The sequence below is a fragment of the Sciurus vulgaris genome (genome assembly GCF_902686455.1).
Source record: "Sciurus vulgaris genome assembly, chromosome: 12".
NCBI classification, from domain to species: domain Eukaryota; kingdom Metazoa; phylum Chordata; class Mammalia; order Rodentia; family Sciuridae; genus Sciurus; species Sciurus vulgaris.
In genome coordinates this window covers 29,743,046-29,763,039 of record NC_136473.1, presented here as the reverse complement: position 1 = coordinate 29,763,039, position 19,994 = coordinate 29,743,046, and the positions used below count along the sequence as shown (strand labels likewise).

The 19,994-nt window shown below is 39.5% G+C and overlaps 1 protein-coding gene across 5 annotated transcripts in view; it reads left to right on the top strand.

Moving 5' to 3' along the window:
* Positions 1 to 19,994, top strand: part of PTER (phosphotriesterase related) — a 66,616-nt gene that overhangs the window by 12,933 nt on the left and 33,689 nt on the right. For 2 of the 5 annotated variants that reach the window (XM_079108186.1, XM_079108189.1), the window contains one exon: positions 19,175 to 19,649. In XM_079108186.1, coding sequence (XP_078964312.1) covers positions 19,218 to 19,649 — 432 coding nt within the window. In that variant the 5' untranslated portion in view covers positions 19,175 to 19,217. Of the gene's footprint in view, positions 1 to 4,350; positions 4,423 to 11,471; positions 11,492 to 15,811; positions 16,442 to 19,174; positions 19,650 to 19,994 lie in introns of those variants that run through there. The other 3 variants (XM_079108187.1, XM_079108190.1, XM_079108188.1) reach the window with 3 other exon arrangements.

The following is a 19,994-nucleotide window of genomic DNA, read 5'->3' as shown; positions in this document are numbered from 1 at the left end:
AGAAAAGTTTCCTGCCTGTATTAGTCCAGTTTGTGTTGCTATTACAAAATACCTGAAGTTGGATAAGATATAAGAAAAGAATTTTATTAGGCTTATGAATCTGGTATCTGGAAAACTCAAACAGTATGTCTGGCAAGGAACCCCTCACTGTGTCACAACATGGCAGATTAATAGGTGTGTGTGATGGGGAGGGAGTATGTGAAAAGACCATGTGTGTGAGAGAGTGAAAGCAAGAGACCAGGAGGGGTCAAGCTCACTCTTTTTAATGACCCACTCTCTTAGGAACTAATCCTCTCAACCCATTCCACAAGACCAGCATTAAATTCTCCATGATGGTGATCCTGAGCCAGTCACCTCCCACTAGGCCTCACCTCTTAAAAGTCTCACCGTATCTCAGTATTGTCACAGTGGTGATTTAGGTCTCAACCTGAGTTTGGGTGAGGACAAACGACCCTCAGTCCATAGCACTGCCTAGAGTTCTTGCTTCCTTTTGGATGGGACTGTGGCCATGTCTACTATCCATATCTTTGGTGGCCTTTTTTTCTTTCCAGAGTTCATGACAATAAAGATGCCAACCAAACTCTTACAAACCACAGCACATGCACTCCATTTCTGCCACTGCCATTGTGTATATTACATTTAATTCTTTTCTTAATTTAAATTTTCTTCCTCAGGGAAGCCTAGTTTGGTTACTCATATCCCTAGATCATGCCAGTTACTTCAACACACTTTGTTTATCCTAAGAGTGTCTATTATGTTCACCTACATTCTGTATATAATGTGCTGTGGACCTGATTAAATTGTAAACTCCTTGAAGACAGGGGCCATGTCTGTCTGCTTTTTATTTCTGTGCTATGGAGAGAGACTGACCCAGTTTATTATTGCCGTATGAATCCTAAGCAAACAAACAAAAAGAAAATCCAAACCCTTGCCACCTGTGAAAGGACCTATATTCAGTTAAGGGTTGTATGGTGACCTTACCACAGAATGCATTGACCTTTTGAGAAGTTTAAGTGCCTTATAGCTGAGCATCACTTTTTATTTTTTATAAGCTCTCCTATCACAACTTGGCTCCATCACAATTAATCGTATCTGGTAAGGCAGTGACAATGAGATGATTTCTCTAGAGAATCTATGCTAATACTATTAAAATGCTCTTACAATGTCAAAATGATTGCAGTGGAAGCATGTGGAGACCGTGCTTATGTGATTATGATATTATAGTGATGGGCGATTACCATAGGAAACTACTAATTCAACCCTGCAGGGACTTGCATTATGAAGCCATTATAACATGAGATTATAATGACACAATAACTTGGATGCACATTCGTGATGTGAAAACTAAAAGCTAATTTGAATGCAAGTAGTATTTCCATTAAATTGTAATTAAACACTGAAAGCAATGCTTGTTTAAATTTGAGATGGAGACATACAATTCAGAAATGAAAACTGTGGGTAAAAAATGCATGCCAAGTGTAAGCTAACAATTGGTTAGAAACAATCAGCGACTCTACCCTTCAGTATTTACTAGGTGGAAAAGCCCGCATCCAGTGGCTTTCCCAGACAAGTAGTATCAAGACTGGTACCAAGTTTCTGGATCAAGTTCCATTCCTATCACAGCCATCAATGAACATTTCCAGCCTTCTTGTTTCATTGTTGATGTGGGTATCACAGTACATTACTTTCATCAATCGAAAAATTATTTTTCCATAAATAGTAACCTTTCAATATACATTAAAATTAATCCCATTATTCCAAAAGATAGTCACAAAGAAGAGAAAGATTTTTTTAAGTTGCTGATATTTTCTACCCCCTTGAGATGATCTACATTAGCATTTGTGGGTATCTTCTTTCAGATTTTGTTATTTTATTTTTATTTTTATTTTTTGCAGTGCCGGGGATTATATCCACAGCCTTGTGCATGCTAGACAAACACTCTACCACGGAGCTTCACCCAGCCCCCAAAACTATTTTTGATACATAGTATACTGATTTTTAAATTTAAAACTATGCATTCCATACTTTTAACACCTACTTGTTGATTCTTCTCACCCCTTCCAGTTTTAAGGTCTATTTCTTATCCAAGAGAATCCAGTTGATGTTTGTATTTGTTTTTTAAAGGTCTGATCAAGCTGGACAATTCTACATGTCACCTGGGAAACTGTATTTTGCTATTAGGGAACAGGATTTGGCAGGAATGCTCTGCATAGATTAGCCATAGGATAAGGCTACCATAAATCCTTTAGGCTCTATTAGCAATACTATAGGTATTTAGCACTGCTCTCTGTTTATGAATCAATCATGCCTTTGGGAAGTTAGAGTTCTAATTTGTCCTCAACTGGTAATCATCACATGGCACAGGTAAACATAAAGACAGATTATGAAAATCTAAGATAATTTAGGAGTCATGGTGTTTGTTAGATACAGACTTGCGCCAGCTTCTTCAGATAGTGTAAGAACCCAGTAGCTCATGTGGACTCCCTCCTAATAGTGACTCAAAGTTCTTATTGCTGTTTGGTTTAAATATAGTTGAGATGACTTTTTGTTATTAAGTCTTTAGTTTACACTTAGCTATGCTGTATGCTTTAAAGTTATTTTTATGATGATTTCTTGCAACAACCAAATTAAGTTGGTAGGTCTAAATCACTAGAATCTGCATTTTTATGATTAGGAAAAGGAGAGTGCCATGCAGTGCCTTCTTCACATCACCCAGTAAACAGTGGAGTGGGAATAGATTTTCCGGTTCTGGATGGCCATGGCCTATTTTGGGGACTAATCAGTAATGTTATCCTGTGAGTCATACTCCCATATTAATGGAGACTGGGTTAACCAATCATGATGCTCATAGTAGCTGTCTAAATGGATTAATAAAAATAACACTACAAGTTTGGAGACTGGGCTCTAGTCCAGATTATCTGGACTTCAAAAGATCCATGATTCTATTTTAGCATCTAAACACGAAGACATGGAAATAAATGATCCTCCTGGTCCCTTCCATTTCAAAAATGTTGAGATCAAGTAACACGTAACATTAAAGGAATCAAATATTTTTATTATAAATATACATTTCAATATTTAATAATAATAATATTTAGTATCTTACCTACCTTAAAACCATTCATCTAAAGTCAAAACCATACCTTACTTGAAAGGTATTTAACAATTTGACATCTTTTAGCAGATTTGTGACTTGACTTAAAAATGTCGTTTTTATTCAGGAAATTTACTAAAATTATTAAGTTGTAGATATAAATCAAATCCAAAAGGAGATTAAAATTATAGTTCTTTGGTAGATTGGCAGAGTTGACAAGGTAAAATGAAAACTACAATTAAAGGCGATATCTGCTTGATATTTGTTTAATTATATAGTAAGTAGTTTTTTGAAATAATACGTTAAATATATACTTTTCTGAATTCTTTAGAAGCAAATGATACAATGATTGGAGTACAAAATTAAAATGTAGTGCTAGACAAATCTTTTCTAGTGCACCTTGTTTTTATGGGAAAATGCATGTGAATAAATTATTAAGTATTTACATGTGTGTCTATGTGTACGTGTGAGTGCGCATAGGTTAGTTAATTAGAAATTTGTTATTTGATGGTTGGATTTTTTCCCTAATTTTGTGAGACTTTTTCTCTGGAGAACTTAGAACTCCATTAGAGCTTATTTACAGTCATCTCAAAGATGGGGAAGGGTGATTATTGCTCTAAGATACAGGGAGTTATTACAGATTTGCCCTTGATCCCTTTGTAGTAAATCAAATTTCAGAAGAAGAAAAAGGCTGTTTGTTGCCTTACTTTTAGAATATTATAAACTAATCTTTTCCAAAAATAGGGTCTCTATGTCAGTGCTACGCTCTCTTAGGACTAAGAATTGCTTATCTTGACTTCTTTCCTGGACCCATTAATAATGCCTATCTCTAAGGCATTTTTTTTCCTCAAACTTAATGTTTCACAAATTGCCAACAAAGTTTTTGGTTTTCTGTTTTCATTGCTTTGCTAGTCTAAACAATTTTAAACATTCTGCATCACTAAATCCATTTTACAACTACATATTGCCACAGGATTTCATTATTTTCCTAGATCTTTTTAAGAACTTAATAATAGCAAATTATTCCCTAAAACACCAGCATTTACTTGTTGGTGATTTGTTTTTTCCCAAACAGGGGTCACTATTTCCCTGGGAACCATAACTATATTTCCTGGACCTTAAGAGGTGGTTGAACTGACAGAATGGTGTCATAGTCTGGTAATGTGGTTAGGACCTTTTAATTCCCTTTATAAGAAATGGAGTTGGTTTATACACCAGACTGATATATAATAGTTGCATGCATGTTTGTTTTTCAGAGTCTGATTTTAGGTTCTATTCTGCTATCCTAAGGGAAATGACAAGAGTCAGGACTTGTTCAGAGTTTTCTGGTTAGTATTAGTCCATTCTCTGTTGCTATAACAAAATCCGTGAAACTGTGCATTTTATAAAGAAAAGAAGTTTATTTAGGTCACAGTTTTTGAGCTTTTGCCAACATCAGCTCAATTCCATAAGGGTCCTTTGGCTATCATATCATGGGACATGATATCATGGCAGGCGCACCTGTGAAAGGAAGAGATCTTGTGGAGAAACAGGAAGCTGGTGAGATGCAGGAGGGGTTGGGTTTGCTCTCTTATAACAACTATCTCAGATCTAACCAAGGTCCCAGGAGAACTACATCAGTTCCTTCTGAGGGCAGTAACCCCAGGGAGCCAATTATTTTGCACTAGACTCAATCTCTGGCAGGTCCCACCATTTCTCACACTGCCACCCTGAGGACCAAACTCCCAACACATGAACCCTGAGGACCCTCTCAAACCACATCCAAACCATACCATAGTTTTTTCAATTTTTCATCTCGATAAATTATGCCACATCTTCAACATCATCAGCCCAACCCCTAACATGACCTCCTTAAGACCAGTGCCACCACCCCTCTGGAGCTGAGGGAAACATGGGATAGAGAGACGGAAGCAGTAGGAAGAACTCAGCCAAGCTCCTGATGACCAGTTAAAGCTGAGAGTTGGTACATCATCACAAATTGGGATTCACGTCCTCTGTTCTTTTATAGGAATTTCCTTTGGCACACTTTAGAGGAGTGCACTAATAAGTGTTGGTCAACTCTCAAAGGAAAAACCTCTGGGGTCATGATTGTACTATTTTTAAAGGTCTCTCAGGGGGTGCTTCCAGTGCCTACAGCAGCCTTTAGAGAAAGTAGCATACAGCTCCTCATTCTTGTCTGAAAAATAACCCCCTTTCCCATTGGTAAAATGGAGACAACAACAATAATAAAAGTGAATTTCATCTGAAGGTTCATGCTGTGATCCAGTCTTCCGCCCCTGGATACCTTTTGGTGACTCACCTCCTGTTAGTCCCCTGCCGACTCCTCCTGGACATTAGGAGATTTAATTAAAGTGTGCATAGTGCCTTAAGCTGTTCAGGGAGATGCCCGGCATTATTATCATAAATGACATTTTTGGTATTCCATAAACTCTTGAAGGTAATGAAACCAGCAATATAGAAAGCTGAGGCCTCCATACAGTTAGAGTTTTATGAAGACACATTCATACGGTGTTACATTAATGGCGGTCATCACCGTGGGTTTGGGAGTGCAGAGTTCAATTACTGTGGAAATTTCTCCAACTGTTCTAAGTGTTCTGATTTAGCTTTTTCCATCAACGGATAACACATTTTAGAGATCAGTTTAGTATTCAAGTCATTCTGGTTTTAGATAACTTTTAAGACTTACCAATTTTATTTTCAGACAGTGACCCTTACAGCACTCTTGCAAGTCACAAAGGAAAAGAGTGTTTATCGAGGCTTACCTTTGCCCTGAAACGTAGTCCTGCTCTAGAGATCCCCGAGGAGCAAGGAAAATTGCTTTCAATTCGTAATTCTTCTCCTGGCCAGGAGTCTGTCTCTCCTGCACTCAGGCTACACTCCACGCTGCCCCTTTAATTATCATCCTGATTCCAGTCTCCTCTGGGCCAGACCCCATGTGTCGTTTTTCACGAGGGACCCAATGTGAACCTGTGTATGAGCCCCTACAGGCTACTTGCTAGTCCTGAAACATGCCCTTAATTGCTCCTGTCATACATGTCATCTCCTCCAGGAAGCCTTCCCGTTGCTCTGGTATTGTCCAGACCCATCCCATGGGCACTTGCTTTGGGCCTTCTTCCTAACATTCAGGGCACTCTGCTTTACATCACTAAGTGTCCCATTAGAATATTAAATGCGTCCATCTCTGAGTGTTTGCTGTGACCCAGGCACTGTGTTGAGGGCTCTTTAATTTGCTAGGGGTAAGACTGCTTCCCTTCTGTATTCTTTAATCTCCTCCTTCAGACACGGTAGACTCTCAGCAAGCATTGGCTACAACTGAATTGAAATGTTACCCGGTAAAATATGCTGGTGCCTGGACAACTGGCTTTCCTGTGTTTCCATCCCCTATGCGGAGAACTTATACCCCACACTATCCCCTCTGATCTGTAATTCATAGCAGCTTTTGTTAATATTTCAAGAATAGCAATACCTGACCTTAGACTACAAAGAGGACACAAAAATAATGAGTGTATCATATTGCTTGTACCTAAGGTGACATTCTATAGTGCAGAAGTGAAAGGTGGGTAAGACAGAACAAAACGTCTGTTGTTTGATGGGATGGATGTTTACTGAGCATCTACTTCTTGCTGAAGTAGATCATGGTTCACCATTCGTACCTACAGCTCTGAGTATGGGAAAGGATTAAAGGAGTTATCAAACAAAAGTTAGTTAACAAGAAGGACCCTCCTTTCACCAAGCATGGAGTGGTGGTTCTCATACAGGTGTCCAGGTGGGCAGCACACAGATCACCAGAGCAAGATGATGAGCGCTGGCGTCACCTGGACGTGTCTCTAATGCTCCCTGCAGTGACTCTCAGACCTTTCCCTGCAGCACTACCATTTTTTTATACCAAACAGGTTGGGTGCTCTACCACTGAGCCACATCCCCAGCCCTTTTTATTTATTTTTTGTTTTGAGACAGGGTCTTGCTAATTTACTGAGGCTGAGCTTGAACTTGTGGTCCTCCTGCTTCAACCTCCCCAGTTGCTGGGCTTACAGAGCTGCATCACCAGGTTGGCTATGTAAAAAGATACCTGGTTCTTTTTATGTCTGAATTAGCTAACCAGAGCAACGAAAATCAATCTTCTTTTTTTTTTTTTTTTTTTCAAAAAAGAGTCTACTGTGTGGCCTTTAAAATAAAGGATCTGAGAAGATTTTGTGGGAAATGCCTTTTAGATATACAGTTAGTTGTGTAACTGAATCACAAAGGCTTTCTGTCATTCAAAGAAGATTATTTTAAAATTAAACTGCCTTAAAAAGAAATTAGTGTGGATGGTCTGCACATTTTAAACATTAGGAGTAAGAGTCATTACCAGTTTTACTCCTTGTAAAGGATTGCTTGTGACCATGAATCACCTGCTGTAATTTTACTAGGTATTTATAGTTTTCTGATGTACAGTTGACTTCTACTAATTCAGAAAGGAAATGTCCTTGAAGATGAAGTCACTGGCTGTTATTTTTATGTGCTTAAATGTCTTGTTTTCAGTAAAGGAAAGTTAAAAAAGAAAGGGTATATATTCCTATGTAGTCGGCACAGAAGAATAAGCTAAAGGCACGTTCATTATTTTCTGCGAACTGAGAGAATGAAGATAGAAAAGTTGAACAACCAAAATGGCTTCAAAATCCATAGCCCCAAATCCTGGAGGGAAACATTTTCCATGCTTTTTAATAATTTTTAAGTGTTCTGATTTAGGGAGGTAATGTGATAATCCATAAAAGAGTATATTATGATCTCAGAATTATCTATTGTCAGAAATATATTAAAAAACCCTTCCAGGAAAATGGGCAGCTCTTTTCTAACAATTGTTAACCTCTGTAGACTACACATTCACACTGTTCTTTTCTGGTCCTGATTCTACTTCTATTTGTAATTTTCTTGCTGCTGCTAAAAATATTTAATTTCTTCATTCGATGTTTCCTTTGTGAAAGTCATTTGTGGGATAAGGCTGGATTAAAATAAGCAGGCATATAAATATGAGTTGAATCATACTATGGGCTTGGCACTGTGGAGAGTGGAGGACTCATGATAGTTAAGACATGGACTTGCCCTCAAAGAGTTCCAAGTCCAAAAGAGACAAAACAGAAGAAGTTTACATGTTCAAGATTAAGCTTCAGGTGCTATGAGAGTACCTGAAATCAGCACCTTCCTCAGATTGCTTGAGCAGAGAGGAAGAACATCAGGAAAAGCTTCTAATTAGAAATGATCCCCAAGCCACATTCTGAAGACCAGGTAGAAAGGTAACCTGACAGGGACAGGGTTAGGGAGGCAAAGTACGGTGGGATGGAGTTGCCCACTGAGACCAAAGAAGCAGAAACCCATTCAAAGAGCTCAAGGCAGGTGCAAACTTGGGCAGTCTGGGGAAGGGCAGGAGCAGAGTAGAGTCAGGGGGATTATCGGACTCTACCTTTAGATTTGTTTCTAAAGTAGGAAGAGGACTTGGGGAGAGACACACATGTGTCTACATTTCAGAAAGCGCTGGGGAGGTTTGGGGTGGTGGATTGGGAAGGCTGGAAGACCATTACATACTCTTACCCTAATGCATCCTGACAAATGGAGCTTCCCATTGGGGCAGTACCTGTGAGGATAAAGAGGGAATGATGAATTAAAGGTCAATGTCGGGCTGGGGATATAGCTCAGTTGGTAGAGTGCTTGCCTCGCATGCCCAAGGCCCTGGGTTCAATCCCCAGCACTGGGGGAAAAAAAAAAAGGTCAATGGCAGGGGTCAGATTTACAGGATCTGGAAACCAAATGAATAGGGGTGAGGCAGGAGTCTTGGATGAATCAGAGTTGTTTGCTTGTTTACGTGTGTGTTGGTAGAATCAGCATCAGAGAGAACACAGAGAATATAGACATCCAAACCGTGAGGACTGAATATCATGACCTGTGTAAATCACCAAATGCCGTGTTTGGCATATAGTGATTATTCAAAAGGTTGATATTGTTGTCATTGGAGGCTAAACTGATCTGATTAATCTTAACAGAATTACCTCTGAAGTGCTGTCAATAATTGATATCTAGCCTCCTTGAAACACACCCAATTTTTAAATTGCAACTTTCCAGCCCTGGGACAAGTTTTTTAAAATTTTCTTGGCTTCAGTATCCTCATATAACATTGACCCAGCAGCCTGAGTGAGAATTTGAGAAAAGAGATGCAAAGTGCTCTAAGTGGCACCTGTCACTTGGCAGGAGTTCAGCAAATGAATAAAAGGTATCATTATTGTCCCCAGCCTCAAAGTGAGGGTCGAGCACTGTCTTCTTTTTATCTCCCATAGACTCGACCTACCCAGCACAGCAGCTTACACTTCACAGATGTCCAGTAAATATTAATCAAATTTATAACAACTGTTTCTTATTTCATCTTTCTTCTTGTTTTTCTGGTCATCTACCAAGGCCGTTCACCATTCTTTAAAAAGGAAATTTTTATGGTTCTATCATTACACGGTTTATCCTAATTTAAAATGTCTTTTTCTTGATTCTTCTTTTTCACTTACAAATTAATGCTAACTCACAATTCCTATTTCCTGACACTATCTTATAAAACATCTTATAAGGAAACACTACCCACCCCCGCTAGCTCCACCCCAACCCCCACATAGGAATGTGTTCGGGGGATCCTGGCTCTTGTCTGGCTCACTTGTGATAATAATTACTCAGGACACCGAGCCTTTTCCAGAATGGAGCTCAGACTCCAGGACTTCCACCTGGAGCCTGGACTTCAAGTTCAGTCAACTTCAAGGTCAGATCCCTAGGGACTTGGTCAAATAGTTTGAATTTAATCAAAGTGATCCTTAGCCACTGAAAAGGCATGCAATTTGATCTGAAATATCTGCCTAAGAAACAATATCAAATCCCAGGCAGACTAGAAATCAGCAATTCTGTGATAAAAATCTAAAATAACTCTTGAGTGTATAAATTTTTGCCTACCTGTGTGCTTGAGTTGGGAGATTTGAAATCTATATTTGATGATTTTACATGTGACATTATTATAGGCATTGATCCTTTTCCATTTTCTTCCCTTTCACTGATGTTTAAAAATTTTTAAATTTGTTTTAAATAGTTATACATGACAGTAGAATGCACTTTGATACAGCATATATAATGGAGTATAACTTTTCATTCTTCTGGTTATACATGATGTAGAATATCACCAGTCATATAGTTATATATGTACATGGAGTAATGATGTCTGAATCGTTCTACTATCCTTACTATCCCCTTCCAGTACCCTCATTCCCTTCTACCTAGTCTGAAGTAACTATATTCTTCCCTAGCCTCCCCACATTGTGCATTAGCATTCACATATCAGAGGAAACATTCAGCTTTAGGTTTTGAGGTTGGCTTATTTCACTTAGCATGATATTCTCCAGCTCCATCCGTTTACCAGCAAATGCCATAATTTCATTCTTCTTTAAGACTGAGTAATATTCCATTATCTATGCCACATTTTTTAATCCACTCATCTGTTGAAGGGCACCTAGGTTGGTTCTGTAGTTTAGCTATTGTGAATTGAGCTGCTGTAAATATTGATACCTTTTCACTAATTACTGATGTGATCGATAAGCATAAAAAACTGGAAAATATTGAATTATAAAGAAGAAACAGCCAGGCACAGTGGTGCATGCCTGTAATCCCAGTGGCTCAGGAGGCTGAGATAGGAGGATTGCAAGTTCAAAGCCAGCCTCAGCAACAGGCACTAAGCAACTCAGTGAGATCCTGTCTCTAAATAAAATACAAAATACAGCTGGGGATGTGGCTCAGTGGTCAAATGTCCCTGAGTTCAATCCCTGGTTACCCACCCCCCCAAAAAAAGAAGTAGCAAAATGATCTATCTCTGCTCCTCCTACCACCCAAAGGAAAACATAACATTTCTGTATGACTAGTTGATAAGCTCTACATGTATATTAATACATATACTTTGTATATATTTATCATACTTGGTTTCATATTTTGCTCTTTACATATTATAGAGCATCTTCCTATGTTATTATTCTTTGAAAATACAATGTGAATGGTTATACATTTTATATGTAAACATTTTCTTATAACACATTTTGTTGCTATTGTAAATAATGCCATGATGAAATCTGTGTGCACAAATATTTTTTACACCTGTCTAGATATTTCTGAAGACAGATTCCTAGTGGCAAGTAACATTTTTAAGACTGAATAATATTGCTAAACTACTTTTCATTACAATTGGAGGAACTCTCTTTTGCTAGCATTATATATGTAAGAGGACTCATGTATCATTGTGTTCACTACAATCTTACCTAGTCAGATTTCTTGGAGCTGATTTCAAAATTATGCTTTCTATTAGATCCTACAATGTGACAACTTCTGTATGTTTTTCAGACTGAAATGGTAAGTTGTTTTTTTTTTTTCCTGCAATGTGAAACTAAATTTCTATTCATGAAAAATTACAAATGGTTATTTTGTATTTCCTGCACTGTGCTGCTTGTATAAGTTTAGTTTCTAAAATGTTGTATATGTTTAAAGTTCACAAAAACTGTGACCCCTTTCCCACCATGTCTTGGGACTTATTTGGCAGTAATAATTCCAAATAAATGCTTTGGTATTGCACTAATTGAATTCAAAATGTATTACAAAGCTATTGTAAACAACACAGCATGATGCTGGCATACAAACAGACATGTAGACCAATGGGACAGAATAGAAAGCATAGAAGACAACCTTCTGCAAAGATGCTAAGAACACAATTGGGAAAAGGACAATCTTTTCAAGAAATGATGCTAGGAAACTTGTATATTTACACGCAGAAAATAATAGTTGATTCCTCTCTTCACACACAAAAACCAAGTCAAATTTTAGGACCAGAAACTATGAAACTAACTAGAGAAAAACATGGTGGAAATGTTTCAGGATGTTGGAATAGGCAGGTTTTTTGTTTTTGTTTTTGTTTTTTCAATAAACCCACCCAAACACAGGAAATGAAAGCAAAAACTGACAAGTGAGATGTTATGTAGCTGAAAATCTTCTGCACAGTGGCTCGCTCACTTGTCTGGTACCTCCACAGGAACAATCGCACGGCTGAGGCTCAGTGGGGACCTGGAGGGCCGGGAGCCCCCTTCTCTCTCCCTGTGGTCTCAGAGCCCCCTTCCTCCACAGGAGAGCTTAGCCAGACTTCTCAGATTGCAGCTCCAGTCTCCCCAAAAGCACAAAAGCAGGAGCTATTTCTGAAGATTTCGGTCCCAATCTGGCATCACATCACTTCGGCCATATTCTCTTGGTTAAAATGAATCACAGGCCAGCTCCAGTTCCGAGCGGAAGGAGCCACAGACGGGCGGGAAGATGGGCAAGCATGTTCACTGGAGGCCATCCACGGAGGCCGACTAACGCGCTGGATTAAGTGCCTTCATTTAAAAAGGCATTTCCAGTTCCAGTTGCCCGTGGATAACGAGGACCTCCTGCAGCGGTAATCACTTTGGTGGGCATGTCCAAAAAGCCTAATGAGTTCTGATGTCAATCGCAACAGTCAATCTACTTTTAACAATCCCGGGCCCCAAGTGAAGGCATTCATTTTTAGGCAAATTAGAGACTCAGTTTGATTCATACACTTCCACCCCCTATTGTTAGTTTTTTGTTTTTTTAAAGAACAAGTTTAGGTTCATTTGCCTAAGGATACTAAGCAAATATTTGGAAAATAATCCAAAGTTTGGTGTATAATAATCATTCCACACATTTGTATGGTGCTTATAATTTAAATAGTGCTTTTAAGTATCAGCTTATTTGCTTTTCAAATCTGATGTGGTAGGTCAGGCAGGTATTAGTCTAGTTTTCAAGTGAGGAAAATAATTCATCAGAAGCTTTTAAATTTTCCACAGTCACATGGTGAGGAAAAATTGAAGCCAAGACCACAAATTTCTGGTTTTTTTTCAATCCACTCATGCCTCCTAGAACTCTCTTTTAAATTTCAAAATCCCTGAAACTGAAATCCAACCCCCATTACATGTATATGTATATGTATGTCTGCCCGTGTATAGAAAATACACATTTTAAACACCATTCTGAAAGGATAGTCTTCAGTGATCGTTACTATCTATACAAGGCCAATAAATCCTCTTCAAGTTAAAGGACATCACAGAAGCATGAATATCATTGGAAAATCAACTGATGCAATCTCTTCATTACACAGATGTGAAAACATGCCCAAAGTGACACACAGCTAGTTAGTGGAAGAGCTAAAAACTCTTGACTCTGAACCCAACTGTTCTTCTACCTAGACCTGACCCCCTTAAGAAGAGACTTCTAAATGAGATTATGTGAGAAATATGGACATTGTACCTAATTTAAGACATTCATTTATTGATTGCTAGGAAATAAAAGTAACAATTTTAAGTTCTTTAATGACAAAAGTTACATACCCACTACAATTTGCTCAAAAGACTGCTCTTTCCAAGTGACAACCTATTGTCAGGAATCCACGGGACAGAAAGTCCCTTCTATAAAAAGATGAGGGCTGCCAGGTGTTATAGCACACAACTTTAATCCCAGCAAGTCACGGGGCTGAGGCAGGAGGATCGCAAGTTTAAGGCCATCCTCCAAAACTTAGTGAGGTCCTAAGCAGCTTAGCTAGACCCTGTCTCAAAAAATAAAAATGACTAGGGATGTGGCTCAGTGATTAAGCTCCTCCAGATTCAATCCATGCTACAAAAAAAAAAAAAAAAAAAAAGTGAGGATTCAAATCAGTGTGGAGGGTTCTGTGTTGTATCTGATAACTTGGTATCTGTCTCATTCTCAGGACTATGTATTAGTAGTGAAATCAAGATGTGAACCTGAAACATTCTCACAACATTGAGTGTGGAACTTTCTTCCGAGAGGGAGAAGGACTGAGATGAGATCTTGGCTTTTCAAATTAGGAAAAACGTACTGTCAGTTATTTGTCAATGTTTTGACAATACTATTGCACTTGTCCCAACTCTAGGCTGTTACTCCAATGAGTAGTAAATATGTTGCATTTGGACCTAAGCGGAGATGCTGTTTTCTTCTTCCCATGGCATCCCTCCTTCCTTCCTTTCGTTTTAAAATAAGAACATATCTGTAGTAAGTTTACCAAAAGGCAACAAAAATTGAAGAAACCAGTAATGCTAGTTACAAGACCCAGAGTGTGCTGACTTGAAGGGTTGACCAGATGGCCCATATTTGACTGCCCTCATGAATCAATTATAAGTTGGATTCCTTTAGTCAAGCAGTCTGATGTCTTATCCAACTTTCATACTGTCCCCAGATTGTCTACTTTCTCAGTCAAATAGGGAAAAAAAAATACCCTTAGGAGTGAAACCCACCATTTTCCTCTGAATATAAGATATGAGCTGTCCATATCTTGCATCTCTGAGCAGTTTTGTTTTATTGGGGTCACAGTTTGCAGAACTTGCTGGGTCTCATTGTTCAGTGTATCAAAGAGGTTGGATTTCTTTATTTGGGCATGGTTTTGGATTCTCTTTTGACAGTGTTTAATATTAAAAACTGTAAATCTGCATGCAGTAGAACCATTTCATCATAAATATCTGGGAAAGTGGAAAGTTGGTGACTACGTGCACTGAGGGACTCCCGGTGGCGCCCTTGTTCATCAGCCAGACCCATGCTGTTTGGGAGAAGACCTGTCACAGATCTGAACCTGCATGATGAAAGTATTCAAACAAGCTTTAAAAAATATTAGACAGTTTAAAAAATATTTTTGTCACAAATCAAATGTCAGCTTTAAGTGCAGTGTTTATGGAGCACTGCTGTACTGCGTGATGTAACACATAAAAAAATAGAAGTACTGATATATTTGGATCATTTATTTGAAGGATACTTTTTTAGTACCAGCAAGTCCGCAAGTCCACTTAGAAAGTTCCATCTGCTCAACCTCTTTCTGATTCTGCTTCCTTGCCACCTCCACTGATGTCACCTCAGACCAAGCCACCACCTGAATTTATCCTGGTTGGTATCAATAATCTGTGAGTCTCTGAGAAGGATCATTGGGCTTCCCATCCATGCCTTTCCCACACACTCCATCTCTTCTCCCATGAAAAACTCTGAAATGCCTTCCCAGTTTTTAATCCAGGGTTTGTACTGGAGAATGATTGAGTGAAATGGAACAAGAGATTTGGGATAGGGATTAAGCCTTTCACAGTTATGGAAGAAGTTGGGGGAGTCAACTGAAAAGCAATTCACTAAAAATCATCTATAAGTACCTTCAACCAGGTGTAGGGTCCCAGCAGCAGAGGCAGGAGCCGGAGAAGAGCCTTGTTTGCAAAATAGAGAGGAAGATATACACGGCGTGTTGCATTTAAAAGAATTCTGACCCATTAACACATCAAGGATGCAGAGTTCTGGAAATTCTTCCCTCTTAATTGTGCAATGTAGCTGAAACGGACATTCAAGTTCACTAGACAGACTAATTTTAAGCACAATGGCCAGGGTTTGAAATATGGCAATATCTCAGTGAAGCTAAACTACAATTGCCTCCAAAGTACCCCCTCCTTACTGAATCTTCAGTAATTAGGCAACTTTTCTATGTATTTCATAAAAGTTGGATTACACATATATACTGTGTGTGGGGAGGGGTTACTGGGATTGAACTCGGGCACTCAACCACTGAGCCACATTCTCAGTCCTATTTTGTATTTTATCTAGAGACAGGGTCTCACTGAGTTGCTTAGCACCTCACTTTTTCTAAGGCTGGCTTTGAACTTGTGATCCTTCTGTCTCAGCCTCCCGAGCCGCTAGGATTACAGGCATGTGCCCCTGCACCCGGCACACAGTCAAATCCTACTAATTGTTTCTGGTTTAAAATTGCGTCCTGAGATTCTTACTGTTATGTTCTCCGATTCTCCTCCTCTCCTCCTTTCTGTTTTAATATTGTTGTTGTGTTTTATTCTAGAACCATCAGGATTAGAAGGGTTATCTTCTTAGGTCAAATTGTGATAGAAATTGCAGACTATCCTCTGTCTCCCAGACTATTCATATTTCACGTTTGAAGGACAACCAAGCTTTTAGTATCATGTTTACAGCTCCAGCTATCCCTGTTTCCACTAGCTTCTGTACAGGTATGTGCAATGCCAAAGCTTCCCATGGATGCTGTGGAATATGCCCCAAACTTCCCTTTCTTGTTGGTGGTCACTCCTGTCTGCACAGATGTGCATTCTGCTGCTCTCGTCATTCATTACTTCCCTCTGGGTTCTGTAAACTCTGATCTCTGTGGTGGAAGGTCCTGAATAGCCATGAACCTACATATTAAAAAGAGAGCAACTTCCAGAACAAATACAAGCAGAAATAAACTCTCCTGATGTGCAGGAATCATTTTAGGTGCATACTTCATTGCATTTGCAGGTACATGCCAAGTTGAAGCCACGTTGGTCAGTTTGTTCCTTAATGTTTCCTTATCCTTTGAGCATGGGTTCCATTGTGTATGATCAGAGGAGGAGCCAGCCAGCTCTGTCTGAGAGCGTTAGAGGAGGTTCCCAGAAGGGATGACATTTCTAAAGTGATTTTGTTTTTCACAGAGTCACAGCTTGTAAGCTTGAAATGTACCACATTGCTCTTTCAAATACACATCAATTAAATATGCAGTGTGGTACTTTTCTAGTAAAAATGGGGTGTTGTATCAATTTATCCTAACTTCAACCCCTCTGTGACTCTCTGGAACACATCTGTAACAACATCAGCCAGAAGGAAAGAAATGAAATTAATCCATTTGGAGGATTGGATCTATCATTAGTGATGTCATTCACTAGAGGAATAAAAGGCATGCTCTTTGCTCTCGATAACAAGGAGGCACTGAACAATACTTGCCTAAGATGTCATCAGTGGCCACCACATGAATGGCCCAGCTGTTGGAGGCTTGGCTTGTAGAGGAGCACCATCAAACAGAACTCAATGACTGCATTAGTCACAAGTTCCAAGGCACTCTGTCAGAATGTCTAAATCGGGTCTGGTGTGGTGGCCCATGCCTGTGATCCCAGCATCTTGGGAGTCTAAGGAAGGAGGATGGTAAGTTAGAGGCCAGCTTCAGCAACTTAGTAAGGCCCTAAGCAATTTAGTGAGACCCTATTTCAAAATAAAAAACTAAAAGGGCTGGGGATGTGACTCAGTGATTAAAGCACCCCTGGGTTCAATCCCTGGTATTCAAAAAAAAAAAAAAGAGCAATGTCTAAATCAGACACTTCCATGGACCAGGATAGCTCAAATACCTAAGTTCCAGATAATTGCAGTGGCTGGAAGTAAATTGACCTATAACTTAATAACCCTCCTTCCCTGACCTCAAACTTTGTTTTCACCTTGTCTCTGTATGCACTCTACCAATTACAGTTTGTTTTTTCCATTGCTCCCCAAATCATCTCGTTCATCAGCCACTTCTTGTGAAAAGAAACAAGCCAGGAAATGCAAACTAGTTCCTAGACCTAGAGGAGCAGAGCTGGAATTTGTTGGTCATGGACTATGATCCAGACCCTTCTACAGGTATTTCTACCTGGTTTATCTCATTTAACTTAATTCTTGGGACAATGCATGAAATGCACATTGTTATTCTGATTTACTGATCAGAAAACAGATGCTCAGCATATCAATCAAGACCTTCAAAGGGATACGGGGGGAAAAATAATGATTTCAGATTTCCTTGTGTAGGAACAATTCCAGAGCTTTCCAAAGCGCTCTCTTCTCAGTTCCCAGTCGATTTTTTCCCCATCCTCTGAACATGTCTGGCCGGCGCTCTATGTGCAGCATCCCTTCCGGCAGCGGGTCTGCTCCTGGCCACATGGCTGTTTGTAACCACCACTTTCCACAGCTCCCTTTTGTCGGCCACATCCCTTCACTCAGGGAATGTACTTTTTACAGGAAAGTGCTGGAACTGTGAAATGCTGTCACTGAGGGAAACTTGGTGAATACTTAATTTGTGTATACGTGGAAGTATGTGAAGGGTAAAGAGGCCTTTGCTCTTTTTAGGACAGCCAGTTTCAGTCTCGATAGCCTCATAGTTGCTTTCATTAGGACTAAGATGTTTTGCTTTTAAGTATTTTTCAAGTGTTTCTTTCTATGTGCCCTAGACAATAAGCCTCCTCGGGCGGAGGGGTCGTTTGTTATTGTTGTTGTTGTTTCGTTTGTAAACCCAGGTGTACTTTCCCTTCCCTCTCATTTGCTCTGGAGACATCTTCTGTGAAACCATGGAGTCTAGAGGTCTCCTCTTCTGCTTCTTTATAGCTCCAATTTTTGGCATTGAGTGGACTTTCAATAGAAGTTTGTTCACTTAGATTGCAAATGAACAACGGAATAATTGGTAGCTTCGTATATTTGCTTCAGCTGAAAATGATGAAATAGTACTGTCATATGGCTGGTTTTGATGCAAACTATTGATTATGAAGAGTTGTGGGGGTTTTTTGGTTGTTGTTTGTTTTGGCTTTGTTTTTGCAGTGCTGGGAACTGAACCCAGGGCCTCATGCCGGCGAGGCGCATGACCTGTACCCTCCAGCCATGAAGATTTTTTTCATGGTTATTGTTGAATTATCCAAAAAAATTAACTGTAACTAATGAAATTTTAAAATCAGGTTAAAAAATAAATGTGAGCTGGACGCTGTGGCACCTACCTGTAATCCCAGTGGCTCAGGAGGCTGAGGCAGGAGGATCGCAAGCTCAAAGCCAGCCTCAGCAATTCATCATGGCCCTAAGCAACTCAGTGAGACCCTATTTCTAAATGAAATATAAAAACGGGCTAGGGATGTGGCTCAGTGGTGAAGCACCTCTGGATTCAATCCCTGGTATCAAAAAAGTAAAATAAAATAAATGTGAATTGAATATCAAGAAATATTTCCAGTGGTTGAAGTTGAGACTAAATCAAGCAAAGGTGTTTCAGTGGAAGCGGAGGGGACACATAATACCACACATGGCACTCAGAGCTGTAGGGGTGGATTCTGGCTTTGGCAGGATGGTAAGTGAGGTTGATTCTCTTTTTCACACAGGTATATCTTCACAGCCTCCTACTCTCTATGGGTAGAAAGTATGTGTGTGTTAAGTTTTCTGATTTTAGATTTTTTTTCCCCCTCCCAGGAAATAACTGCTTTCAGAGCATCTCCTGGTGATACCATCACAAATGTCTTCCTTAAGTGGGAAAGTGCAGACTGTTTTGGGCCTTGTGGAGCCAAGCAAACTGGGCCGCACCCTGACCCATGAACATTTGACAATGACCTTTGATTGCTCTTACTGTCCACCTCCTCCATGCCATGAAGCGATCTCTAAGGAACCGATCATGATGAAAAATTTATTTTGGATTCAGAATAACCCTTATTCCCATAAAGAGAACCTTCAGTTGAACCAGGAGACTGAAGCCATAAAGGAGGAATTGTTGTATTTTAAAGCTAAGGGTGGAGGAGCTTTGGTAGAGAACACAACCGCTGGGATCAGCAGAGACGTGCAGACGTTGAAGTGGCTCGCAGAACAGACTGGAGTCCACATCATAGCTGGAGCTGGGTTTTATGTGGATGCAACTCACTCTGCAGAGACCAGAGCCATGTCAGTGGAACAGGTAAAGAGCCCTACGTTCTTTGACGGTGTTTGTGTTTCAATTCAGAATAGCCCTAACCTTGGATAGGCCATTGGCTCAGAGGTAGTGGACATGCAGAAAAAATTCACTAACTAGCAAAGGCATCTGCCAATTGAGCCTCTAATTAGTAATCTTTTATTTCATCAAGAAAAAGTTTAGGAGATCTTAATATACTGGTCATTGAAAAAATCCACCTGTTAATGCTTACATTTGGGTTTATCATATCAGTCTTCAGCAACGGCACCACAATCTATTTGTAAACCTCACTTTTCCATTATAAGCTTCAGTTATGCAACCTTGATTTTCCCCCCCTGGATTTTATAATAA